The 27,939-nt window shown below is 43.8% G+C and overlaps 1 protein-coding gene across 4 annotated transcripts; it reads right to left on the bottom strand.

Moving 5' to 3' along the window:
* Positions 1 to 38: 38 nt before the first annotated feature.
* Positions 39 to 27,939, bottom strand: frmpd1b (FERM and PDZ domain containing 1b). 4 transcript variants are annotated; one of them, XM_052073008.1, is made up of 17 exons: positions 27,128 to 27,939; positions 18,513 to 18,663; positions 15,628 to 15,738; positions 14,320 to 14,492; positions 11,643 to 11,745; positions 11,060 to 11,105; positions 10,702 to 10,806; positions 10,247 to 10,342; positions 9,099 to 9,224; positions 8,876 to 8,995; positions 8,261 to 8,394; positions 7,100 to 7,226; positions 6,738 to 6,830; positions 6,187 to 6,369; positions 5,682 to 5,883; positions 4,349 to 5,287; positions 39 to 4,168 (listed from the first exon to the last, which is right to left on the bottom strand). In XM_052073008.1, the coding sequence occupies exons 3-17, from the start codon at positions 15,732 to 15,734 to the stop codon at positions 1,719 to 1,721; spliced, it is 5,004 nt and encodes a 1,667-aa protein (XP_051928968.1). In that variant the 5' UTR covers positions 15,735 to 15,738; positions 18,513 to 18,663; positions 27,128 to 27,939; the 3' UTR covers positions 39 to 1,718. The 4 variants fall into 4 exon arrangements, with proteins under 4 accessions (XP_051928968.1, XP_051928997.1, XP_051928987.1 ...); XM_052073037.1 differs by having other exon boundaries at positions 5,736 to 5,883; positions 27,128 to 27,938; XM_052073027.1 differs by lacking the exon at positions 27,128 to 27,939 and adding an exon at positions 19,317 to 19,596.

The raw sequence follows: 27,939 nt of genomic DNA, 5'->3' as shown, positions 1-27,939 counted from the left end.
CCTTGGACAACACTGTTTTGATATCAGTCAAAAACATGAAAGGTCAATTTGTCATTTATTCCCAAACACGTATCTTGGTACATCTGCATAATTGTGGGTACAGAAACATGACTGCAGGATTAAGTGCGCAACGCTAACCCAGAAGGAGAACAAACAATGAGGTGGCACAGGCACCGGCAGAGGTTTTATGCTCGAGCCTGTTAGATGCAACAGCAGTACGATACTGTTACGAGTTCGACCTCCAGATGTTGGCACACAATTGGAGGCTTTGAACGAAGGTTGGTGGCTGTTTCAACATGAACTGTCACCTACCGGTACTTGTAAGACTACATCTTCACCAAAGTCGTCTTTCTTTTTCACATTTGTATGAGCAGACGTTGTTGTCTATTTTCCCATATGGTGTAAACAGGCAGCTTAAGTTACTGTAACACTGACAACTCCCAGATATCGGTATGGAGTCTTTATATTGACAAATTCTAGTGCCACGCAACTTTGCCCAATGTTGCAAGTAGTTACGTTCTCCAGAAGAGAGACAACGGCCAACATTTCCAACAAAGAAAGCACCCATTATTGTCGTACAAACGTAATGCAGTTTTTGTTGTTTTCAGCATTGGCACAAGAAGACGAAAAGACTATGGAGAGATGAGGCGTTTGCATAGCCATAAAACTAAAGGAGTGATATTGATAATAAGACATGTAGAGATAAAATGGTACATTTTGGACCTCAGTTTACAGCTCATGGTGTGCCCAAAAAGGAAAACATACGGGAGACAATTGTGGATCGGTGTTTTAAGACTTTGGATCATTGCTACATCAAAACAGCGTCAACAGTCACTTTTCTGACTTGCCAAAATATTTCACCATAAACACCTTCCCTTGCTTTACGCCACGGTCCTTATTCTCACATTTCCAGAAAATATATGCTGTCTATATATATGTACATGCTGTCCTTTGGATGAAAACTACATTGTAATACTGCATAATGTTTGAATGATGGAAGTGTTTCAAAAATGCTCAGTAAGGACAGAAAAACACTTAACACAAGGTGATGTGCCTTATAAAAAGGTGAAATCTCTAACAGTCAGAAGTACTCTCCCTGATTTGTAATGATGCTTTCTAATCCCAAGTTATTTGTTTCTTATTTATGTTGGAGAAAAAAAATATTGGTGCAAGCATGCACAGACAAAACAAGTTGGTTCCATTTTGTGCATTTATGATTGTTCGTATGATAATGACCACCCGTAGTAGGTGTTTGAATTTAAAAAGAGACAATTTACAGATTACACCTTGTGGGGTGAATGAATCAAAATGAATGCTGTCTGAATATTCGGTTAAAAAAAAATCCAGTGACATCCATAGTTTTATATATTTTTTTCACCACCAGAGACCTGAACCTCACAGACCACGGTGCAAATACTGTAAAAAATAAATACATAAATACATAAATGGACAATTCATCCTTCCATACAGACACAGGTTGTAATAAAATAAGACAAATATAAGAGTTATAAAACTTATATGTACAAATGCATAGTCCATACGCATCCACAAAGAGGCCAGGCAAAGTTTCGCCTCCTCATTTAGGGTTTTGTGGGCATTGTATTTTCATGTAGATATGTGTGACGTGCATGTGCATGGCACTTACTGTACAAGAACAAAGGCCCCTATACCTCTCGTACGCGAAATTCAGTGTCTTAACAGTCCGAGGGTTAAGAAGGTTAAAAGTTGAGGGGTACACCACTAGCAGTGTCAGAGGAGCCTAATGTGGGTGTCCGGAAGAGCTGTGTGAGCGCAAACACAGAGGAGATGAGTACAGTGCAGCGTTTGGCAAGAAGCCTGACGCCATCACCTTCTCCTTGGCTCTGTCCAAAGCCATTAAGTCCCACACTCTTGCCCCCAGCACCAGTTCCAGCTGTCTCGACAGCCCCAACAAATTCTCGGTACAGAGCCACAATCTCTTTCAACTTGTTCATGGGCTCCTGGCTGTCATCGTCCAAGCTTGCGTTTTGACAGCGCTCACAGTCGGAGCATGGACTGCTTCGCATGCATGCTGCCGATAGCTGAACCAACGCACCGAAGCCGTTAGATAAAGAACGCAGGGCTTCATCAGGAGCCCAGCCTACACGCGTGGCCCGCTGACACCCGGACGCCAATCGTCGAGCTTCTGCTTGGAGAAGACTCCTCTCAGCCTCCGTCATGCTGCCGGGACTGCATCCCGTACATGTTTGTGTCGCGTTGCCTTCACTTCCATTGTGATTGGGGTCGGGCGCCGCACTATCCTGCTTTGACAGGAGGTTTGTTTGCATCTGTCCGGGTATTGCCTTTTCCAAGACCAATAAAAGCTGATCTATATCTTGTCGCAGGGAGGCGAAACCTCCTCTCAGGGCACCGTAGTTCTTGTTGGTAAGGGAATGAAGGGGACCCCGGAGCGAGGTTGTCGGCGACACCGGACATGAAACTAAGGGACTGAGTTCAGAGGAAGCAGTGGACAAAGTAGAAAGTGGACGAGGGTTGTCTCTCAGTAGTGACAGGATATTGGGATTTGGAGTGGGTGCGGTGGGCGAAGGGACAGGAGGAGGTCGTGTTGTTTTGGGACGCGTCCGGCGGGAGAACTCATAGACGGTAAGCTCCTCGTCAAAGCTGATGCCATCCTCGTTGTCTCCACTGAAACAGTTGGCGTAAACGGTACGGCAGCCACAAGCCTCCCTCTGCTGCGGAGGGGTGCCGTCTCCGAGAGAAGTCGTTGGCGAATCGCCCCCGACCTGCATGTTGGATATGCCTCCCATTCCCACTGCCGAGTGCGTCCGTGACTGGGGTTGCTCTGATGAAACATTGTGTCCACTGTTGCTTGCAAAATTGAGATTTGGATGTGACCCATTTGTCCCATTAACCTTTCTCAAGTATGAGCGTACTTCCTCTGCCTCCTTAATGGTCGCTATGACAACCTCAGCTCCATCCTCTAAAATATTCCCTCCCCGGCCTGATTTTGAGGTCACCGTTTCTTTATCTTTCACAGGGGTCTTGTTTGTATCAGACAGCCCACTAGCTACAGACAAACCTGACCCAAAACCAGATGTATCCCCGTTGATTGAGCTGGTAGAGGGGTAGTCCAGAGTCCCTAAAATCTCCTGCGAGCGTGTCATGTACCAGGGAAGCGCCTGAATCTTCCCTCTAAGAGCAGAGGCAGAGAGTCTTCCTCCAAGGCTAGAAGAGCTACTCCTAAGGTCTGAGCCAGACCCAGATCTTTGCTCTTCTCTACTTTCATGGCCAATAACTGCTTTTGAGGTGTCCGGGGCGAGGGAGGTGGCAATTGATGCGTCTGCATTTTTGGGTGACAGGCTCTCGTGGCTCACGGAGACTCTTCTTGGTCCTGACTGGACACTGCCATTGCGGCTGCTCCAGGGGTGAATACCATTTGATGGGCTTGTGCTGTCTTTAAAGATGCTTTTGTTTGGATCTGTTGGAGAGACTGGAGAGCTAACAATTAAGGTTGAAGAGGAAGTGGGTTTTGGTGGCACTGGTGGGGGAGCAGATAACTTTGAACCTGAATTTGAGCGAGGGATGAGGGGTTCATTCTGTGAGGTTTTCATCGTGCCGTGACTTTTTGTCACTTCAGAAAGGTCCTTTCTGTCAGGAATGTATGTTTTCTCTTTCGGAACGACATGTTGTCCATTCCCTTTTGACCTATTTACATGTTCTTCCCTCGTTTGCAGTGCCGTGACTGGTAACGATTGTTTGGTACATCGCACTGCGGTTATGAGCGGCGTCGACAGAGGCAACCCTCCCGTACCATGCGTAACTGATTTGAACTCCATAGTGTCCGGCTCCATTTCCAGGAGGTCAGAAGACAGACGTCCGCAGGCATCCCCATTGCAGTGGGCATATGATTTCCCATGCTTGGGAGACTTGGGAGGAATAATCTGAGGTTTGGGAGGCAGCTGGGGTTTAGGTGCCAATGGTGGTTTCATCTTAACATCGTGCTTCTCTGCAGGATACGGTCTATTGACTGTATTTGTGGGATGTTTATGCTCCTCCGTGTCTTTCTTTATTTTCGAAGGTTGCACTCTATTGAAGAGAGGTGACGATGGCTCGTCACCCATAGCTGCTGGAAGAGAATTCCATGCTCCACTGAAACGATTAGCATTCCGCCGATCTGCAAGCTCTACATCTGCAAAAGAGAAGCAATTTTTATTGAAAAGTAACAAGAATTGTTCATATCTTCTCCAGTCAGGTTTTGACAAAGGTCCCTCAAGTACAAAAAAAATATGCAATCCTATGTTGGGGGGAGGGGGACAACGAAACAACGACATCATGAAGTTATGATAAATAAACATAAACATAAACAAACCTGAGAGATGTGGAACTGGAGGAGTGAATCTTTCCTGTGCGTCAAAGAACTCCTCCTCAGACTCTGAGACATTCTCTTTGACCAACAGAGCCGCTTTAGGGTTTGAAGAAGGCGTTTGGAAAAGAGACTCTTCATCCTTGGAGAGACGCTCCTCACCTTGTCCTGCTTTGTGACCTGGTATGGAGCTGGTTCGTATTGGTACTTTGGGAGGGGTCTTCTTCTTTCTTTTAATGGGCGCTTTCTCGAAAGGTGTGCTGTCAATCATCCTTAAATCTCTGGAACTCGGGATCTTAGAAATGCGTCTTAGTACCTCCCTTCCCCGGTCTTCCTCCTCCTCTTCATCATCACTAGTGGCCCCTGATGGGCTTGAGAGGAAATCAGCTTTAGAGAATTCAGCACAACAAAGACAAGAGTTGTCACTGACTCGATAATTAAGATTGGTCGGTCTTGAAGGGCCTTGGAGGCGTTTTGGTTCCAGAAGGGAGGGTTGATTAACATCCAAAGTTTGGGGATTCTCTCTCAATGTATCAAGATGAGGGCGAGCTTTAACTGTCGCACCGCCTTCCTCGAGCGCAGCACTCAACGAACTGCTAGACAAACTGGAAAAGCTGCTGGTCACCCGTAGATCCGTGTGGTACCAAGTGGTCGCTGGATTCGGTTCCTCATTCATCACTTTATGCGGACCGCTTCCTGAAGCACCTTGTTCCTCTTCACCTTCGTATTCCTTACCCTCTGTTGTCACTATTATCTTCACTTCCTGTTTGCCTTTTGACTCCTCCCTCTCCTGTCTTTCTTCCTCTTTCCTCTTTTCTTCCTCCTCCCTCCGTCTTTCCTCCCAGTCTTGACTTGCTGGGTCATGGTGTTTGTAATTCTGAGAGTCCATTGGGTCATCCTCATCCGTTGTCTCATCTGAGTCACTACAGCAGCGAGACACATAACCTAACACGATAAACGATATGTTAGCAAAATGCCGTGTTAATTCCTCACTATATACCCATGAGTGGCTCTTCTATCCGTACCAATACTTGGTGGCAAAAATCAACGTGGTAGAAATATGTGCGTCATTCCAGAATTGAAAAACAGATTTGTCTCACTCTAGCATCATTGTTACACTTTTTATGGTTGCACCGTATTTTAATTATCAAGTGCTGTGTTTGGTGCAGTTTTCTCTTGACAACTGTGATTTACACAGCATGTGCCTGTTTCTGTCTTTTTCGAATGGATTATTTGAAATTGAATGTGCGGAAGAGAAATGGTCCTTCAATTTTGGAATAACCCGCGTATCGAAATGGTCAAAGTCAGAGAGTGATTACTTAAAACAGTTTTTGCTCACTTGATAGGGATTCATAGCACACGCCCTCTACTACGGAGAACTTCCCACACACACCTTCTTCAGCAGAAATGCGGTGCACCCTGACTTTGGGGCGCCCCATTCGGAAGACATTGAGACTCGGATCCACCAGGAGTTTGCAGTACCCTCCCAGCAGACATGCTAGGTCTTTGGCTGCCAGAGAGTCCATCAGTAAGGCAAACGGCTGAGAGATGGAGGGCATTGTAGAAGGTAGTTTAAAGCGGAAGTGATTTAAGTCGGGGGGTGAGGGGGGAAAAAGGCAATGGAGTGGGACAAAGGGGGAGAGAGAGTCACATTTGAGTCCAGTGAATCAACCTTATGGCGCTCATACACGCTCCCTTAGGCTATATGGGTGTGAAGGGATGCATGCTTGACCTATATTTACTCAAGCGTCATTTATCTAATCTGTTTCAGCACAAAAGTGCCTTCATTTGAATGAAAAACAAAGCCAAGTTTCTTAGTGTCCACGTGCAAACAACTTGCGTACCTTCATGTCGTGCAGAGAGATGCGCAGTAGACTGACTTTGTCCGACTCAGAAAGCAACTCCACGCGGCTGATGCTGCTGAACTCAACCATTGTAGAGATTACATTGAGTTTGTGATTGATGACCTGACTCATGCCATACTTGGATCCCACCAACAGGCTGACCAAGACCTCCCTTTCTTGGAGCTGAGTGTTGTTAAGAGAAAAAACATCAGCTTCGACAAGCTTTAATGAGTATTCAGACACTGCGAGAAGGTAAACAAAAAGGAGATGCAAAGTTCCCCTTCTATTTTACAGGTCATCACTCATGCCCCCGCTGCATCTCAAACTTTCCCCCAACAAAGGAATACTCATCGTTCCCACAGATCACAGAAAATATCGTACGTGCCTGTCAGTATTGTTTTAAGTACAAGTATCTGTGTTTGTGTTGCTTCTGTATGTGTGTGTGTGTGTGTGTGTGTTAGCCATTAGCCTCTCTATGGTGTTTCACATTCTAAATTAGCATTACGATAGCAGACTTTTGTTTGTCTAAATTATATGCTCTCCACCCTTACCATCATTGTAGCTGAGTAGGATCTTCCCCCATAAGAAACAAGCTCTCCTAGTTGAGTGAGGTAGGCCAGACGAGCCTGGGAAGCAGAGATCACCTAAAACAACAGAAGTATGAGGGATAGGAGGACAAAAGATGAGAACACACAGGGAATGCAGACGGTCCAAGAAATTAAAAAAAAAAAACTTTCTGCAAAATAAAGTCCTCCACTCCTTTGACCAAGTTAACTACAGATTAGATCCCATTATGTACCCTGACTACTCGGGCTAGCAATCCAAATACCACTTTAAAACCACTGGAGGGTTTGCTAACCCTCCAACTTTTTACACAGCGCTGTATCTTCGGGCACCTCGGCCAAACTTGTACCTTTTGGCGAGGCTCTAACAGAGACTGAATTTTTTTGAGGTGGTAGCTGATCGCTTTCCTCAGGTCCTTCTCCCTCATGTTACTCAGAAGCGTGGGAGAAATGAAGCTGTTGAGGCCAAACTCTTTCCTGTCATCATACAGAGGGAGAAATGATAAGCACACCAGGTATAGGATTCGAACGTATCCCCACACCACTAAAAATATTGCTCAATCAGACACTTGCTGATGATCAAAATAATAATAATAAGAATACATTTTATTTATAAGCGCCTTTCAAGACACCCAAGGACACTTTACAATAACAAAAAACACAAAACAATACGGCTTGAGCAGCGGCAGCCAAAACGCGCCAGCGTTCACTCAACCCGAAGGTCAGAAAGAAACCACAGGGGAGGGAGAGAGGGAGAAAAAAACCCACGCTCGAACTACCCTCATTTTGAGGATAATTTGAGTGAGGCAAAAAAACTCCTGCACAAGCATATGACTGTTACAACAGGTCACGAGACATAAACAATGAAGACGGCGAATCAAGGGAATGTATGAGGGAGGGGGTAATGGTGGGGGACTAGCTTCCGTGCATATTTTCATCAGGGTGCAAATAGTGCATTGTTCACGAGTTGGGTTGTACATGTATATATTTTGATCGTTTTAGTGTTCATAATGTTTGGCCTATTGGCGTAATGGCCTATTGGGGTATGCACTGCTCAGAAATATGTTTGCTACATTCATTCATGAGACAAAGACCTAACAATTTGTAAACATTGCAAGGTTTCAAACAGGATGCTCTCCGAGGGAAGTGGCTGGCAGTGTTAAAGAGTGTCATTAGCGGGTTGCAACAGCAATGTACAGAGACAGGAAGAGTCACAGAAAGGCAAGAACAAGTGGAGGTTCTCGGAAAATGCATTGCTGGATTTGGGGATCGAGAACCTGTTTTGAATTTTGCTGCCGAGCTCCTTGTTAGACAACGGCTAGTTGTGCAAAAAGTACAGAGCCATTGAATCGTTGGAAATGTCTATTCAAAAGTTTCGAGGACAAAGTGAGTGATAGTGCAGTTTAGGTTCATGCTGGCATTTCACCTGAGATCTCAATACACCCAACTTTTTGTGAGTCATGTAGATTAGCTGGAAGTGGGAACCATATACCGTGCACGTGAACACTCACGTAATGGCCTTGATGGAGGTCCTGGTCAGTCCGCAGCTATGCAGTCTCTCGTGCATGTGCAGGGCGGCAAGGCGGAGTGCAGTGTTACACTTCATTTCTACAGCAAAGCGCTCCTGGAGTACATCGCCAACACTCTGGAGGCACAAACCAATTATGTACGTGTAATCAACACACGTAAGTGCAAAGTAATGTTTAGGTTTGCAAGGTGAAACAAACACTTTGGGTACAGATGTAAAAAATTGAAAATACATGTGCATCCTTGTACAAAAAAGCAACATTTGGATCCCCGATCTATCACTTTCAATGACACACAATTATTTTGAGAGGCATAGACTCAGCAACAAATCAATACGGCAAGTGTTTTTCTCTATGAAATGTGCAGTGACAAAATTGGGCAAGCCACTGCTTTGCTGCCAGTCACCCATCTTGAAATTCGTCTCAAGCATGAACACTAATGTCATTTTCCACAGGTGATGATGTCACTGAACACATTCATGGGCAAAGAGTATAACAGGAACCTCTCAATCGTTTATACAACTGCTTCCAATTAACAATATTTCATCAATTAAATTAGTATTATGACGACTAGCCAAGCAGTAGCTGCTCGTCTCGAACCTGTAAAAACAGGTACTCAAAGGCAAAGGCGTCCTCCTGCTGCATGTCGGTGGGATCTCTGGGAATGAAGCACACCCGAAACAGACATCTGTAATCATGGGAGTCTTTTTTTTGCACCACCTGATGGAGACAAGAGACAACGATGGAAACGTTAAGGCAAGTTCTGAAAGTGATTTGTTTGCAGGGGCCGGGTGGGGGGGGGCACTATTGCGTGTTTCCTTGCCTTCTGGATAAGTTCATCTTCATGCAGCAGCAGTAGTTTGGTGATGCTGTACTGCTGCTCGAGCACCAGGGCAAAGTATTCGATAGCCCGGATGGAGAGTTTATCCTTCAGAGTCAGAACAATATCCTGGAATGGTGAAAAAAACAATAAGTGAGACCCTCTTGAACAAATAGAATTCACTCCAGTCCGCTGACGGCAGATGGTCAGTGCATTTTGTCTCGCTAACATTTGCCTCCTGTGGTGAGGAAAACAAGCAATAAAACACAAAACCTGCTGTTAACAAAATAGTGTTTGTTTGTTTGTTAACTACATGTGCACAAATACCAGATGTGATACATCACAGCTTTACTTTCATTCCAAACGTGAGTTATTCTTACATTAACCTCATACACTGGAACGTTCTCCCCCTCTTTCCTCCTTCAGAAGCCATCCGATTAATTGCTTTTTACTATCACGTCATTGGAGTGCAGCTGCAGTCTACCCACCCTCGAATATTCTTGAGCAATCATGACATGTCATGCAGTGTGAATCTTACAAAAGACAGTCCTCAAACTTCAGGCTTCTTGAAACGAAAATCCGGTTCAAGGCGTTGAGACTGTCATATTTTCAGTGGGCTTTAATTCCAACAAAGAGTACTGCGTTGAGAGCCTATCAATCAGTGTTATTTGGTTTTATGAGTACAATCCTTTGCTATATTGCAGTTCATTTATCCCTGCCCCAAATACAGTAATTGGCTCCTCCCCCCGTAAACTTTTGTATTCCAATATGACTACGCATTTTGTGTGTTTTATGTTTAGAATTTCCATTCAAATAAATGTAAAATATGTTTAAAGTGTGCGAGGAGTATTTTAAGGGTCAGAGTATATTAAAAAAAAAAGGTTTTACATAGTCTCAATACTGTGGCTGGGTTTGGGACTTAACTCTCACTATGACAGTGATCACTTTATTTTGATTATGGGTTGTGACTCAAATGGGAACAAGCGCGACACAAAACAGATGGCTGAATAACGCGTGTTGTCTTTGTTCCATTTAATTGACTGTTATTCTTTAAATGACGGTTATCTCAATTAGGAATTTGTGTATTCAAAAAAATGTAACCCTTGAATTTGCACACCCTTTTCACACTGGAGTTAATGTACGGAACATACCTTGACAGTGGTGGTGTGGTCAAATTTGAAGGCCTTGGTCTGTCCGTTCTCTAAATAGACTTTTAGAACATTGGGCAGGAAGAGAAGAGAGTTTCCCTGAAGGAGAATTTAAAAAAAACATCAGAGAGAACATGACAAGGCTGCGTTGAGAATGTAAGCAAAGGGGGAACAAAGCCCATGTTGGCTTTACTGTCCATGTGAAAAAAAACTCGAGTTTTTTTGGTATTTCAATAATCTGGATTTATTAGTCTTATTCATTCTTGATATGTTTAGGTTAAACCAAAGACGAATATGTATATGCAATTATTGATTGAATTCTATGTTGATTGTTTTCTCATCCTTTATTTAGAGAAGTTTACATCTATGTGCCTTAAATTGCCCCATGGTGACCAATATAGTGTTTTCTGTTCGAACTGAATTGATATATGAGTCTTTGTGGCGTGAAATGTTGTCACCTGAGTGTGCCCATTGACCACCACCTCTTCTGCAAAGCGCACTTTAACTGGATTATTCCTCAGACGGGCTCTCTTCTCTGCTGACATGATGGATGATTTGGGATTCTGCAACGCACGTACACACATGTGGCATTGTCTTGGGGGAAACACACTGGCTGAACTCAAGCAGGACAAAAGCAATTCATTCCTCGACCAACAACTTGACTTGCTGTTTGTACGTCTGTATTTTGTGAATTGGGAGCAAGTTGGAATGGGCACTTAATATTGAGGCTACAGATATGTTGGTATGCGCCATGGTGCAATGACTCCAAGTGAAGGCGTGTCAAGGGAAGTACATCAATGTCTTCTTTGTACTCACAGTCATGTGCCGGAGGATCGTCACAGTTATACAGTCCTCCAAGTCCCTGTGCAGAAAAACAACACACACACACACACACGCACACACGCACACACACACACACACACACACGCACACACACACACACGCTCCAACATTTATCAATCCCAACATAGTCCGCCAAACAGTGAGGATCATCGAATGACATCGCACACGCACATGGTGGTGCAACACTTGGCCTGGTGACTGGAAAGGTTAATTGATCTGATGTGGCTTAATTAGAGGACATGTAATACAGTCAATAATAAAGTATTTAGGCAGCAACTCAGTTTCCTTCTGAGTGAGAGCAAGCTCCGCTCTCATTCCATGCTTAAAGGGGACATAATGTAATATGGAACTTAAACGTTTTATTTTATTGTCGTCGACAGTAGCCGGACTCTTAAGTGGCTGCCCAACCATGCATCAATTGTGATAATATGCAACTCGGCCCTGCTTGAAGCTATAGCAGACGACCGCCACAAAATCTCCCCATCGACCAAATAGGAAAATGGGAACAGCCGATAGTCGGCTCCTGGATGGATGAAAGTACTTCTTTACTCCTCACCTTAAGATGCTTTCCACCTGATCGCTATTCAAATCCTCCAGCACTGTATCATTGATCTGCAGCACCTGGTCGCCTGGGTAGAGTATCCCATCTGCAGGACTCCCTACATACATATACAAACACACATACACACCAAAATAAATCAAAAGCATATGTTGCTCGCATAAATCAGTTCTGTTTGCATTTGTGGGCTAGTGTATACTTTTAGTACAGATTAAAGGAGAGCTACACACACACAAAATGACACATTTGGTTATTCAACATGGCTGACTCAACAGCTCTCCAGGACGTGAGGGGTTACAGTTATTCTCGGTCTCTCCCAGCTCGGCTCCACATGGCTTTCTCTCGTTTTATTTATACTCATTTGTCTTCAGGCAAGCAGCACAACTGTGGCGCAGCAGTTTGGGCTGACGCTTACTGGCGCTCACTCGCAAACACAAAAAGGCAGGGAGAGCACATATGCGTAAATGCATACACCCACGCGCTCCTTTCGCACGCCCCATCTGCCTGGCAAAGCCCCGTCTGCCCATAGAGATGCATGCCGTTTTGTACACGCACACGTTGGCACACATTCAGGCTCACTCAGGCCGCACAAGAGCACACCCCTCCCCGGTCGAGCTTATGTGTCACTTCTGCTAATATCCTGATCTTTGCGGTTTTTTTTAAGAGCCCTCCCTTCCTCTTTGTTGATCATGCGTCAAACTAATCCACAAATGTCCCCAAAAAGCTTTCAGCTACAGCCATGTCAAGCATCCATGTAAATATCACGCGATTTCCTGCCTTTTTTTTTTGCGGGGGGGGGGGGGGGGTTGCCCATCATTTGTACCTCATGTTCTCTATGTCCCTCGTGCGATCCCCTTGTTCTGTTACCCTTTTATTTGGGCAAGGAACCATGTTTGGTGATGTCAGTGGTGAGTTGCAAGGGCCAGCAAAGCCCTCTCAGGTGGACACTATCAGGGGCACTGAGGGACATTGACTACATAAATTGTAATATTTGTTCCATGGAATTGTATTTGTATCTTCCCAACTTTCCTCATTTTGTTGGGTCTCTTGGCTGAAGTGCGTCCAGTTGATGTTGACAGAAGACTCTGTCTATGCAATCAGGTTTCAGCCTTTATTGTGTTGCCATTTCATGCTATTCTTTTCTGGGCTCCAGGATCGGTCATGCTCGCCTATGTAACTTCAGCGAAATTAGCAATGGGACGGTTTCTTTAACCAATCAAATTTCAAATTTGTCTTCACTGGGCTCTTTTCAACCAACACGGACGCCCTGATTAGGAAGGGACAGAGCCGACTCTTCCTATCCAGGAAACTGAGGTCCTTTGTGGTTCAGGGGTCACTCCTTAAGACCTTCTATAACTCGGTGGTGGCCTCGGCCATCCATTATGGCATTGTCTTCTGGTCAGGCAGCATCTCGGCCCGGGACAAAAAGAGACTGGAGCGACTGGTCAGAAGGGCCAGTTCTGGGCTGCTCCCTGGACACTCTGGAGGAGGTGGGCAACAGGAGGATGCTCGCTAAACTAAGAGCTATGATGGAGAAGTCCCTCCCACCCCTTCCAGCCTGCCCTGACAGCACTGCGTAGCTCCCCGCCCGGCTACCCGGCCGCCCGATTTATTATATTTATTCTACAAATATATTGCTAATGCTATATTTTATATTGCACTTACCGGTATATTGAACTGTGTGCAGTTCTTTTTCTGAAACATTTATTTTGTGTAATGAAACCATTTTTTTCTTTCCGCCCTCCCCAATTTTGCTGCTGTAGACTGCAAATTTCCCCACTGTGGGGACAAATGAAAGTTATCTTAACTTATCGTATCTTATCTTACCTTATCTTAGCTTGTCTTATCTTATCTTGGCCACTGGCCCGCAATGATGTCAGCATTTTTCCATCCTCTGATTGGTTGGTGTGAGCAAAACTTGTTGCAGCGAACTCCGACGAGCAAAACATGTCTGTAGCCTTTCCACGATGACATTGATACATTTAATAAACAGCATCCCTGATGCTTATGACTCATTGGATTTCTTTTTTATTTATGTTTTTGTCATGGTATTAGGTAAATGTTGATTCTGAACTACAAAGTACATGCGTGCTGTTACACTGTCTTTTTGAATAATATTATGACGTGATCATTAAATGGTGGATTAAATCCCCATTGGAGGCCAAGAGGTGCACGGCAAGTCACTTTGTATCGTCACCTCGCAATGGAGCATTGCAACAATCATTATCATCATCACATTATATGTGGATATCAATTGTAATCTTTTTCTCAGTCCTAAATTTAAAACGGCCTTATGATCTCCTCAATTAAGTGTCAATGGTTGATTTCAATGGTTGTCAATGGTATTACAGTGAGTGAGTTTACTTGAGGCACCAATTAACAGCCTTACATTGAGCCACAGACAAAAGCAATATAGCATCTTTTCTTTGTTTTATGTCCAAAAGCTGGCGAAGGGAAAAGTGATTGAATTTAGAAAGGTTGAGAAGGTGCCACCGTTCAGGGGAAACCTCTGCCTGAATGCCAAGACAGTCAATGTGTGTGCGTGCATGCGTGCAGGGGGCGTGTGTGAGAGAGGAGAGAGGTTGTGAAGTGTTGCATAAGGCAGGCGGCCACTTAAAAAGACCAGTGCAGACAATGCGGACAGGCTCTTTCGCACGCTCAACACTGCATGTACCTGTGGCCACATCCCTGACCAGCAGGGGTGTGTTTGCGGTGAGGGCGAATCCATGTCCGGTACTTCGGTCCAGCACAGGATCCCTTGTGATCTGCAGTGACAGCTTGGCTTGGTAATTCTGATTGGACAGACTGTTGGAACGTTGAGGCCTCCCATCACCTAGCAACCGTTCTCTGAGGGGGGTGAGAAGTTACATGAGGGAAACTGTAAAAACATAATACGGAGACTTGTGGGCTGGGGTGGGGTGAGGTGGTGAGGCCAACAAGGAGACAATGTACTGTACCTGCCCAGTCGAGCCATTATTAGTGACAGGCACGTTTGGGCCGGAAATCAATCAGCACACAGTCTGTGTTTGAGTTTATGCCAAAGGTTTTTTGATGGGGGTTAGGGCGGGGGCTCTCAGGTTCTGTGAAATGGTGTACCGAAAAGCACTTCCCAAACTGCTCCAACAAAGTTCGATTGATCGAATTGTCCAAAACCTCTTGTAAAAATGTAAAATGAGGATAAATGTGACTTCGTTCACGCTTGAAGGCGTGATTCCCGATTTGGGATTTTTCATAAATCCAATCTTTTTATGCACTCTTTCACTTTACAAACACAAATGTGACTTATGTGAAGGGAACACATTTGTGATGTGACATGCATGTGCACAAAGCACAACTGTCATGCACAAAAGACGATGTAACAAGTTGGTACTATATTTTCAGAAGTATGGTCCTGTGTGCAGGGCCTCTCTTTTTGTCATCTTATACAAACAGGGGATCGATGCGGGAGGAGGTTTTAAAAAAAACACTTTTCATTCAGAGAGACGTCAACGAAAGATGACGTCTTGTGATTGCTGCCCGTAACAAATGAACTCTCATTTTGGGATTTTGATGACGTATACGTCGGATCGGAAAAAAATCTGAATTGTACTGTTCACACTGCATATAAAAAAATCAGCCAAGTGTCGCATGTGGGCCAAAAAATTGGAATTGCGCTGCAGTGTGAACACAGCCAATAGGCAGAAAGAAAACTGTGAGCAAATGTACCGTCGTGGCTGACCCACTTCCTTCCAGCCAGCCATTTTAACAAACCGGCCTCACGCACATGTCTCTAACCTCACTTATTGTCTGAAAACATATTGTTCTTATTGTCTGAAAACATCCAGACATTCAATCTTGAGGTAACATAACCCTGCACGGCACCCACAGATTGAGGAAGAGGCAGTTTTTATGACATGTCTCAGACAATTGAAATTGCTGAACAGTAAAATAAGATTAATAGAAGCTTGTGTTTTTACATCTGCCAAACTGGAACGAGTTGTACCTGCTGAGTGATTCTCGGGTGCGACGTATTATGGTTCCCACCACCTGCTGAACCCGGCTAGCCCTCCGAGCTGGAGACCTGCTCCGACACCGCTCCTTTTCCTCCATTTATCTAAAGAGAGACAGATAAGAAGTTTCATTTTCGACACAGAGCCTACAGAAGCCGAACAAAGCATATCAAAGAAAATAGCTTTGTAAGATAAATCAGAGCGTCAATTCATCTCCATAAATGCAAGCTCATCCTCTTTGATTTTCTAAGACGGGTGTATTGTCATCCTTTTGTCGGTGATGATGGATCAGACATGCGACCAGTCAGGAGTGCAAGACTGAATGAAGGAGACGAGAGCGAGGAGGCAGCAGAATCTCGCTGGCCAGAACACGTCATACCGATTCCCTGACCTAAACAGCCGACTGAAAGCAATAATGAAAAAAAATAGCTGCACCGTAACAATAACAAGTCACGAGCATGCTTCAATTTATATATGCACAAGGATTCTGCAGTCACACACTTCTTATTTGGCTGCTCTTTAAACACCGTGTGAGGACATAATGAAGGACAGAGGCCTCAGTGAAACCACAAGGAAGCAAAAGCAGGACGGGGTTATAACCTTAATTTGGAAAGGAGTTTTCCACAGCCTTGTCATTGTTTTGTGCAATAAAAAAATATGCTCTACGAAATGTAATACAAGCACACACAGACACCGTTTTATGTGGATACTTATTGTGTTGGAAGTATGGTTGTGAGGCACAGAGCAAGAATGCAGAACAAAATCAAACCTCATTGTGGTTTTAAAGATTTGACATTTTTTGACCTTCAGACAAATACTTGCTTTATTTGAAATAAAGTTTCGCTCACTGTGTTTTTGTGTAATATTATTTTGCTCCGGTCCTGACGAACATGCTTCACACACTGGAACGGATGAGTTCATATAATTGAGCCCCAGAAGATGAGAAAGCACGGGGGACATACTGTATGTGGAGGGTACATTTTGTGGGTTGCATTTTGGAGGATTTGATTTTTGAATCATTTCTATTTCTGAAAACATTTTTACGATGCATGCCTGGCCAGCAAATAGCGACACGTGTAAAAACAAACTGTTTGTAATTGCAGGACTGATCCGATATTAAAGTAGTGATTCCCAAAATCAGGAACTACCTCCACTTGATGACTTACCCTCACATGCTTTTCACTGCATCGAAAAAAAAAAAAGATCGGTAAACATATTTTTTTTAACCCCAATTACAAAAGTAATCCGCCACTATCATTTTGAGATCTTGTTTAACGTAAATCAGTTCAAATCCTCAGAATTTCGGCCTCTCAACCAAATAAGACATTTGCAAACATCTGCGTTGAATTTGAAAAACCATGATCAACGGTTGTGCCAGTTTTTTTGTTTTGTTTTTCTAACGGACCGAACCAGTAACTGACTCATAATCAGTCAGATTGTTGAATTGAAATAACGTCCTGTTTTTTTAACAAAGCAATGGAAACAAAAGAAATGTTTTTTTTCCATCCAACTCATCTATGAATTTAAACAATGGCAAGTTAATTAAAAGTACCGGTAATAAAAAATTGAATATATAGCATTTTTTTTGGTATGACTGCACACTGTGTTTTGCCTTAACTCTGGCATCCACAAGTCATACTCAGACTATTACAATGTATCTATTGCTGATCCAGACTGCCCCTAAATGGTGACATTTTTCACCTACTCACCAAAGTGCCATCAATAAATGTGAAGATGTTTTTTGGTTGTTTTTTTTTAAATAAACAGTTATTCTTGAATATTTTTTTGTTGCTGACAATCTTCTGCTCCTACCTTCAACCTATTTCTCAGTAATAGAGTGAAAATGAGTGGGTTGAATATTTACTTTGACAGTCAAATTACAGTGTGTGCCCTTAGATCTACTGAAAATTCAGGTTTGGGGCCACTAGAAAAAAACGAAAGTTAGTCTAGAGCCCTGTGTATGTATTAAATGTTTTTTTTTTCTAGTATGACAGTATACTGGCACTACAAAAACAATCGGTTGAAAATCTGCAATCTACAGGGCCGCAAACGATGAACCACGATATTTACTGTATTTACATTACTCGTTCCCTATAGACGATGTGCAGGACAGAATTTCTGATTGGGTTGAAGAAACAATCCTGGCTTCATGGTCGCCTCAGTTCCTGCTTGTGTGCCAGTGATGGCGAGCCTCCCACAGTAATACTATCGCAGGCCGCAAAGGTTTGACCTTTAAGAGGATTAGAAGCCTTCGATCTGCAGAGGCCAACACTGGGCATGGTGTCACTTTAGCATCTCCTGCTGATCCGTACTGTGGCCGACTGGCGATGATGAAGAAGGATGAGTGAAGTTACATCGCAGACAGCTGCGCCCAAGGAGATGAGTGTGATTATTGATGCGCCGCAGTAACGCAAACTGACAAACCACTCCATCTCGTGGGTATAGTTGCACTGGATGAGTGTAAAGGCAGCGTTAGGTCCAGCAGTTCCTACAGAGATTTGATTTTCATTCTTTCCCCATTTCTCACCCTCACACTCCAGCTCTTGCCGTGTCAGATAACCATCTCCAATGACCGACAGCAGCAGCATTCGAGCAGTTTTATATCCCTCCAGTTGTAAGAACGCAGTCCATTGGTTAACGAGCATATTTTTTTCATGGGACATCAGACTTTTATGACGCTATTTTGCTCATGTAATAGCGTCCGTGCTAAACTCAGGAAGGTTTGGCAATTGATGTTAAGATTTCAAAATAATCCAGAAAAAAAAATGGCAGCTCAGTAGGATAAACTTTCAAACGGACGGGAATAATCAAAGCCAGATGAACAGGGTCCCAACATAGTGCCCCGCATAACTAGGAAGTGGGAGAGGGTGTGACTCACCGTGATGAAGTAAGCCTCTTTACGACTCCACAAAACAAACAGCCGCACGCCCTCTGAAACATCAGCTCCGCAGCCCCTCCAGGATTGGCTGAAAGAAGCTGGAGGGGGACCCTTGTGATCATTGGTGCTGCTCCCAGTCTGGTGTAGCCACCTGTGACGAGCAGATTGCAAATCTATCAAGGAGACCCGTCGAATGCAATGATCAATGTCCACCTGAAAAGCTGATGGTTAGAATGAAGAATGAAACATCAGGTCAGCAAATCCGAGCCGCATCTTCGAGTGAAGAAAAAAAAAAGATTCTATTCCAGTATTCGGGATGATACTCTCAGGGTGAATCCTGAAAGTATGTCAAGCAAAGCAGATGTGACTCCAAACCAGCTATGTGAATGTGGTTTTCCAAGAGGCCCCTCCTCTGGTCCACAAGGCTCTCTCGCATTCTCTCTCTCACTCTCGTGCCACCACAGTCTCTGATGCACATGGCGATGGCCGGACGAGGCCATCCATCCTCTTCTGGTTGTCGAAATTAAAATTTCATAGCGGCCAGTTCAGTTAACAGTTGTGACTGGGCGCTCTCGAAAGGGGACGGCCGAGTGTGGTGCGCGCACGCACACAGAAAGGCTCTGCCAAGCAGACAGAAATCTTGGCCAGTAATAAAAGCGTTTTCATCATGAACATCAGGGGCGGAAATGGCTGGAACCTAAAGCCAGCATGGGGAGAAAATAAACATTTGGGGAATGCTTTGTTATTGGCGGCGGCATTAAGTGAGACAGTACATAACTGCGCATTAAATCCGACTAAAATTACACTTAAACGTTGACCGGCTTGACGTAAATGGCTTATGCTGGACTTCAGCTTGCAGCTCCTCCATTAAGCCCAGTGTCCCATCCGCCGAGGACTTTGAGCACGCCCCCGTGTCCCAGTGAAAAGGCGGCAGAAGACCAACACAAAATGCAGGCTACATGAATAATGCACGGGGCTAATGCAGCTAGCACAGCCGCCGACCGCCTTCTCCTACACCATTGCCAGTGCAGGCAACAAGCACAGAAAACTAGACGGGACACTGGAAAGACAGATGGGGGTTGCGGGGGTGAAGCGGGGAAATGGGAGGCGGCTTTAAAGGGGCTGAGAAAAGGGGACTGGGGTAGTGAAAGAGTGATTCGGAGAAAAGAGCGAAAGGACAGGATATTGGAAGCGGTGCGGCGGGAGGGGGGATTACAAAGAGGCCGAAGAGGGCAGCGTCAAAGAAATGCATTGCTCAAGTGAAGTGAAAGCACAAAAGTAACTACAGTCCGTCGCGAGGGAGTTGGTGAATAAGAAGGAGTTGAGAATGGTGATGAGAGCGGCGTTCTTGAAGGCAAACAGCCAGATGTCATGACGCCGATTGATGTATTGGGTTCTTGTTGAATAAACGACGAGAAAATGCCCGTATTGTTACAGCTCCACCAAAAATGTCTTGAGATCAGCAACGGTGCCTTGAGGTACAAGAGAGAATTTGGTTCATTGTCAAGGACGAGCGTCCACAAAGCAAATATTCAACAATCGAATCTGGCTTCCTCTGACATTCCAAAAAGATCCATCCTCAATTTGTTGAAGACTCTTAACTTGTCCGTAAATGCGAGTGTAACCGAATGCTTGGCTGTCTACGTGCCCGGTCTCGAGTGAATGCCACCTTGTGGTCCGTAGTCTCCCTTTAGATGTGAAGAATCACTGAATTAAATGTTCAAACTGTGCATCACGTTTCAGTGTCTTAAATTGTTTATTAATTGTGTCCGAATGGTTCATTTACTTTTAACATTTAAGAGCAATACATTTGCATGTACAAGAAACGAATTGTGTCATGATTCGGTTTAGGGACCAACAGGTGGCACTGTAGGGCTCCCCCGGCAGCTGCACACCTGTTGGTCATTTGGTAATTAGTTGTATAAAAGGACTCCTGCCCGAACACTCGGTGTCGGGTCATTGTTGCTTCTCGCTACTGCCATGTGTGCTTCTGTTTGCGCTTGTTTTCTGTCATGTTTAGTTCATTGTTACGTTTGAGATTTAGTCATGCTTTTTGTTTGAACTTTGTGTGTTTTGGATTTAGTTTTCTTTGTTCTCAAATACACCCCGCTCCTCCCTCCTGCCTGCTTTTTGGGGTCCACCACCACCTTGCTACGTGACAAATAGAGGTATAATTTATGCACAACACATTTGAATTCCATCATTGCTTTGTTGCATATTTCTGTGTTTCCTATATTTAAGAGGAGTGTTAAATTATTTGTCTTTTTTGAGGTCACTTTGGGAACCAGCAATATTTAAAAAAAGAAAACTGACCACGTTTGCTTCATCCATGGTTTTTATTTATGTCCAATTAGAACAGTTGTAAGCACCGCATATGACTTTTGTGATTCCCTAGCAGTCTTGACTGTAGCATGATGGTGAAGGTGTGCAATTTTGTGGTGATCCAAATCAGGATCGTTTGACCTTGGCAGAGATTTGCAAACTGCTAAATACAGTCGAGTTCCCCATGTTGCTTAATTTGTCCTTCCCCTTCCTTGCTTTGTATGCAGACATACCCCACTACTTGGCCCGCATTTTATTTGATCCCAGTTATAAATCAATGAGCAAAAGCTGATGGGAGTCCGATGTTCTACTACATAAAGTTCCAATGCAACGGCTCACTCTGCCCTGCAACCTCCTCCAGTCTTGATGATGTGTTTGAGGTTACGGGGGCTGCCTCCGTCCCTGTGTTGCAACGTCTGTGTCTCATTCTTTCGAGACAATCCCCCACTCGCAGCCCATTTTCCCACACAGTCTCCCTGTCTGACAAAACAGTTTGTTGTTCAGTCCTGTGGTTTTCTACGAGCACACATGCAGTTGATAGACGGTCCACTGTGTCCTGTTTGAGAAGAACTAACTTGAATTATTCACTCACATAGTATACAAACACACCACTTGTGAGCACAATACAAGAAAAAAAGAGCCTCCCTCACTGACTAAACTGCAGCTTTATTTTGGAAAGGCAGCTATTGAGGGCTTGTCCCAAATCTGCCCCCCAACCCCCCAACACACACACACAAGAGCTGCCCTCCAGTTGAACACGGCGGCAGCAGAGCAGGATTCTGCAATGGCACTTCACACTTCACTTCAGTCGTACACTCACAATCACGACACACTTGGCCGCAAAATATTGATTTTCAATGACTGTTGCCAAATGTTACTCTAAAAATATCAGTTTGAACGTAAAAATGAATTCAGATTGAGTAAATTGGGGCTCCAGAATGAAATACGCCACTTGGCACCTCGACCAAACGTGAATAGAACGGCCGCTACATTTAATTCTTCTGTCGTGAATCTGACTTGTTTTAATTGGGGAAACTGAACTCTTTCTCGTCAGTCATCCGGATTCATACTATAACTTGACCTAAAGCGAATGAAAACATCTCCTTCTTTTCTTTAGTGTGTATCACGGTTGTGGTTTTGAATGCCTCAGAAACAGCTTGAAGGATTTTGTATGATATTTGCTCAGTGTTGTTGCACATTCAGAATGAACAACGACCACTTTGGTGGTTAGCAGCTGATGTACTCAAAAATGTCTTTTACTTTTAGCAGTATCTTGTGCTTTGTTGAGTGTCATATGCAGGAGTAGAGGATCAGTGACTTGATGAACTGGAAAACTGACTACAGTTTGTTGTCTAACCGTAAAGCCAGAACTATTTGACAACAAAGAAAATGGATCAAAAGTCGTAACCTTCCAGTGCGGAGTTTGCATGTTCTCCATGCTTGTATGGTTTTTCCTCTGGATACTTTGGCTTCTTCCCACATTCCAAAAACATGCATGTTAGATGCATCGAAGACACTAAAATGTCCGGTGGTTGACAGCCAATCGCAGGGCACACATGGACAAATAACAATTCACACTTTCAAGCACATCTAGGGACACGTGTTCAATCAACCTATCGTGCATGTACTGTATTTGGAATGTGGGAGGTAACCGGAGTACCTGGAGAAAACCCACGCAGGCCCGGGGGACAACATGCAAACTCCACACAAGAAGGCCGGGGCCCAGAACTAAACTGTGGACCTCTGTACTGTGAGGCGGGCGTGCTAACCGGTCATACACCATACACACACACACACACGTATATTGCTATTTGTTATTACATTCCTTTCACAGTCATCACAATTCACACACAACCATAAATGGGTTCCACAAACAAGAGAAAATGTTGTACAATTGTTACACCCCGGAACAGATTGGGAATTCAATGCTTTGCTCAATGGCACGTTAGTGAGTGAACTAGCATTACAACGCCCACGCTCTTTATCACCCCTGAGTTTGCCTACAGCAGGTTTTGAACCTGTGACCGTCTAGTCAGGAAGCCAAGAGCTAATGCTGCCCCCGTGGACAGGAAACTTGTAATCCCGAACTGGATGATCCTATGCCTGCCTGCCACTGGAATTCGAGACAACATCACATCTGCTGTTCTTCATGCAGCCGTTCAAGCTCATTCCATTAGCCTTATGAAGGCTGAACTCACCGTGCACATCTCATTTCATTTGCTCTTTCATCAGCGACTTGGCGGGGCTCACACTCCCCACTGCACCACGAAATAATGAACCTTTTGAAGATTAATAGTGCACTCTGTTGTGCTACACGTCGCTATCGATGGCCCAGAGAGAGGAACATCTTGATAGCCGAGAAAGTCTCGCTGCATGTGAGAGCGTCATATATTGTTGGTGTCTGAGACTCACTTCAATAACTGCATATCAAAAGGGTTATCTTAAAGTACAATCATTTTGAAGCTTTGAGGTGAAATTAAAAAATGCAGAGGTTCCAATCCAGGGCAACTTGAATTTGTACACAGTCCAGAGTCCATCACTAACCTACCTAAACAACCTAATAACGCCATAATTTCAATTTTAAAAGACAAAACACTTACAGGCCCCAAATATAAAACAATAAAATGAAAAGTGTGACTTCCTGTGCCAAAATGTCATGACGGGTCCTGTAGACCCATTTTTCAACATATTCATCACGACTCTTTCAGGGATAGTGACAGTGGACAGCTTACCATGTTATCAGGGTACAAGGTTGAAAGGGTTCGATATTCCAATTGAAATAAAAAGGGAGATACCCATAAGCTAAACAGAGAGTCTTAGCTGTTCCATTCTAATAACTGTTTGTCTGATATATTCCTAAATAGAATTGGCCTACATTGTGGCACCGCTGCCGGTCAACTGTGCCATCACCATGGAGCTGTCACATCAATGAGGTCATGCCTCCTGTTCCTCTTTAACGTAGTGTATGGTCTGTTATTATGTTTTGTACCCTACTTCTCCTCCTATATAACCATCATCCATCCAAGCAACCTGGAAACAATACTGTACTCAAATGTCGGAGACCTCGAGCGAGTGTAATGGCAGCTTCCTCTCTCCTGAAAAACCCTTTGACAAGGTTTTGGAGCGTGTGTGACATTTTTCCCCCTCCGTGTGTTGCATAGCGCACAGGTGAGTCAACATTTGAAGCTGTGTGCCTTCAGTGTGGTACCACAAACGCTGAGGTCTACTGCAAGAGATGTAGCGTGATTAAACTCCAGTAATGGACATTGTTTCCACAGGGCAGAGAAAATATAATATAGAATACTGTAAATATTGATGTATGGTCTGTTTTTATGTTGTGCTGCTTTGTGTGTTTAAAAGTAGCAGTTGTTTGATTGTAAATCATGACAGTAACATCGACGCTCATTTCTGTTAGCCCCTCTGTGGCGTTTCACATTACATGAGAACCCAAGAACCCCTTTCTTCTTTGGAAAATGATGAATTATACTGTATATTAAATGACTGCTATTTGTTCACTGAACACCAAAAAAGATGTTTTTGAAAATTCAATGATTTCATCCTAATTTAGGATTAGGGCCAAATTGACCTTTTGGGATTTAAGGGTGGTATTTGAGTAGCAGAATTTATAGGTGACATATTTGACTTCTCTTCGGTTAAACATGAAATTATATAGTTTGGTCAAAAATGTTGGTGTTTATGAAATAGTTTGTTGAGGTCTGTGTCAGTTGTTTTGTGTTAGTTTTACGGTAAACTTCAAATGAGTGACTAAAACAACAAAGCAAGAGTGAGAACGGATGCTCAGGAATACTTTGAAAGGTGTTTGAAGAAGGTGAAATGTTTTGAAAGGATGAAGGAGGGTTAAAACTATAATATTATTGATGGTCTATTAAAGTATTGAAGTATTTTTTGCATTATAACACCCGGAGATACAAAGTCAGATAAGATCAGACATTTTCATACGATTGTATTAATTTATTGCACGTCATTGCGATCCGCATATTGATTGTGCCATTATCGCCATGATGATATTGTGTCGCCCTAATTTACACGATGAACGAGTCAACATCCTACAACAACAACAACAACAAGACTCAAGTAAATTACCGGTTGGGCAAGAATACCAACCCAGTAACTGCCCTGAAGACACTCAGTCGAGCTGAAAAGCATGGTCGGCCAGACTGGCTGCAGTAAGTGGGACAGTGGAGCAGTCAGCGAGGCAGTCAGAGCCTAATGCAGGCAGGCATCAAGACTTTCCTGATGTGCGAGCTCTGCGCCTTGTGAATCTCAAACTGGCAGCAAGAGCTCAGAGCATGCACGTCCCATCACATGGGATAACATATACATCCCTGAGTCACTACACGCCGCCTGCAGCAGGGCCAGAGCATGCACCTAAACCAAACACAGAAGATCCACTTTTTTTCCACACATCGCAAGAGTAGGGATGCAAAATTTGGGAAATGAGAACAGCTGAAAAACGTTCTATGGAAAAGAACTAGAAATCATGGGAATAAACCATTCATTCATTCATTCATCTTCCGTACCGCTTGATCCTCACTAGGGTCGCGGGGGGTGCTGGAGCCCATCCCAGCCATCTCCGGGCAGTAGGCGGGGGACACCCTGAATCGGTTGCCAGCCAATCGCAGGGCAGGGAATAAACCAAGAATTTAACAATTTGAGCTATTAATAAGGAACATAAATATAGTTGAAGAAGACATATTTTAGCCCAATCCTGATTAAATCTCAACTCAATTGACAATAAAGTTTATCCAATCCAATACAAATGTATTTATAGAGCACTTTAAAACAACCTCCGCTCTATACAAAGTGCTGTACATGGAGCAAAAATAATTCGTACAACAAACAATAAACCAATACATTACAGAAAAACAGTGATCCAACCGAGATGTGACCAGGAAGATGCAGAAAAGATTAAGTAGAGTTATGCACAGCGGTTGGAAAAGTAAACTATGGTAACTTTTTATTCATGTTATCAATTATAGTCAAAGTGTTGAGATGATCCACCTATTATATTTTCAACACTGCTTATGAACAGTGTCACGGGGGGTGCACATATCCCAGTTAACTTCAGGAGAAAGGCAGACGACACCCTGAACTGGTCGCCGGTCAGTCGCAGGGCACACATAACCATTCACACCCACATCTACACCTTCACTGAGTGGGAACTGATCCCACGCTGCCCGTTCACAAGTCAGAAGAGTGTACCACTACAGCATAAGTGACTCTATCAGACAACCTTTGTCAATACATTTTTACTATTTTTTTTTTAATCAGAAAGGCAAGTAAACTTTCTAGGGCTTTTTTTGCGCAGATTCAAAATCAGCACGTTTTTTTTTTTTTGCTAGCACGTCCTTGTTTTTATAATAATCATAAAATGAATACGAATATCATACTAATAATATAACATGTAGTCCTAATATATTAATATCCATCCATTATCTGAAATGTTTATCCTCACAGGTTTCACTGTAATATGGTCAAACTTTAAAAAAAAAAAGTAAAAAGTATTTTTTTTAATTTGTGTGACGTTGTGCCTCCAAAGCAGAGATGTTAATGAAAGTGTGACCTGAGATTATGTTAAAACCATGTCGTGTATTGGTCGTGTATTCAATCAAACTCCAGAACACCAAAATGCACTGGCCCGGTCGAGTGGCGTTGTCATGGCTTGCAGCAGCAGAAGAAGAAAAAGGCTCCTGCTTCTGCCCACAGGACATGAGGACAGGGAAAGAAAAAAAGATGATTGTCCCAAGGCACTGCCAGTCGCCTACGCCCATTCATAATATGTGCTTCACTAGCTGCACTCTTTGGATAATCATGAATCACAAGATTCAATTGAGCTTTCACTGTGCACTCAGAATGGGTCCTCAATATCTCAGCTAACAGTAGGCTGAATGGTTTCACTACTGTATATTTATTCAAAATGTCCATGCCCATATGTGAATATACATGTGGTCACACACTGCTCCTAATGTCTCCAGAAAGCATTCACCATTGCCCTATGGTCAAATTCTGTTTCAACAGCCACGCAAATCAAGAGACTAAACAAAGGGAAAAGGTCAGTCTTTTGTTGGATCCATATATATTCTTAATCGGATTTAAATATCCATCGCCTCACTCAAATGGGAACGCGGGTGCAGTCCGTGGGGTGCGTGGACCGCTGTCATTTGAATTATTCATTCGGCCGAGAAATCTCAAACGAAAAAGACAGGAATGAACGCAAGGTGCGAGGAAGGCGAGCGATCGGGCGCCTCGGTGCGTGGATATTGTTCACTCACCTCGTGGTTTTCAAGAGGAGGCGCGCAGACCGGGAGTCTATGGAGGGGCGATGCGGAGAATGTGAACACAAACAGCGATTGTCTCTCCCCCGAAAAATCCGTAGCGTGATCCCGGATGAGGATGATGGTGGGGTGGTGGTGGGGTGCTGTCTATGTGCAGGATGCTGTCATCGTGCCGGGACTGCTTCTCTCATTTAATCCTCGGCCCTGGGCTCAGAAATAGACCCACCCACCCTCTCGCTCATGTCACCCATCCCTCCCCCACCACGCACCCCCAACTCCTCCGTTGTCTGCCCACTGGACGCCGCCCCTCCCTTTGCAAGGTCAGCGAGCGACATACATCGGCATCAGTCAAGTACGTCACAAAACGCAGATAGTTTTCAGAATGACTGTAGTTTATTTTCTACGTTTTACTATTTTTTTCGCAAAGTGAATGTAGGTGTCCAGTGTTATTTTTTTCTATATGTATAATCCTTCAAGAAGGATGCCTTAAGAGGGCATGCAGACCATTGTATTATCATATTATAACATGCGTGTTATCCCAATAGCCCATTACAAGACTGTACCATCAAAGAAATGTTCCAGGCTGTTTAGACCAAAAAAATCATGGGCTAAATGAATATGAATAGAATGTGTTTTACTAGTATGCATATAATCGATTTAATTTGTAGCGGGCTCCTGCATTTCCTCAGGTTGAACGAAAACAACACATTTTGGAATAGAGATGCTATTTGTTTACCTTTGCATTTTAATTCCTCCAAGTACATACCACTACTACGTCGTTTCGCTTCCCCCTCCGCCGCCCCCTTTTT

This window comes from Hippocampus zosterae, chromosome 1, assembly GCF_025434085.1.
Source record: "Hippocampus zosterae strain Florida chromosome 1, ASM2543408v3, whole genome shotgun sequence".
Taxonomy (NCBI): domain Eukaryota; kingdom Metazoa; phylum Chordata; class Actinopteri; order Syngnathiformes; family Syngnathidae; genus Hippocampus; species Hippocampus zosterae.
The sequence above is the reverse complement of the archived record's forward strand: the minus strand, read 5'-3'. Positions and strand labels throughout refer to the sequence as shown.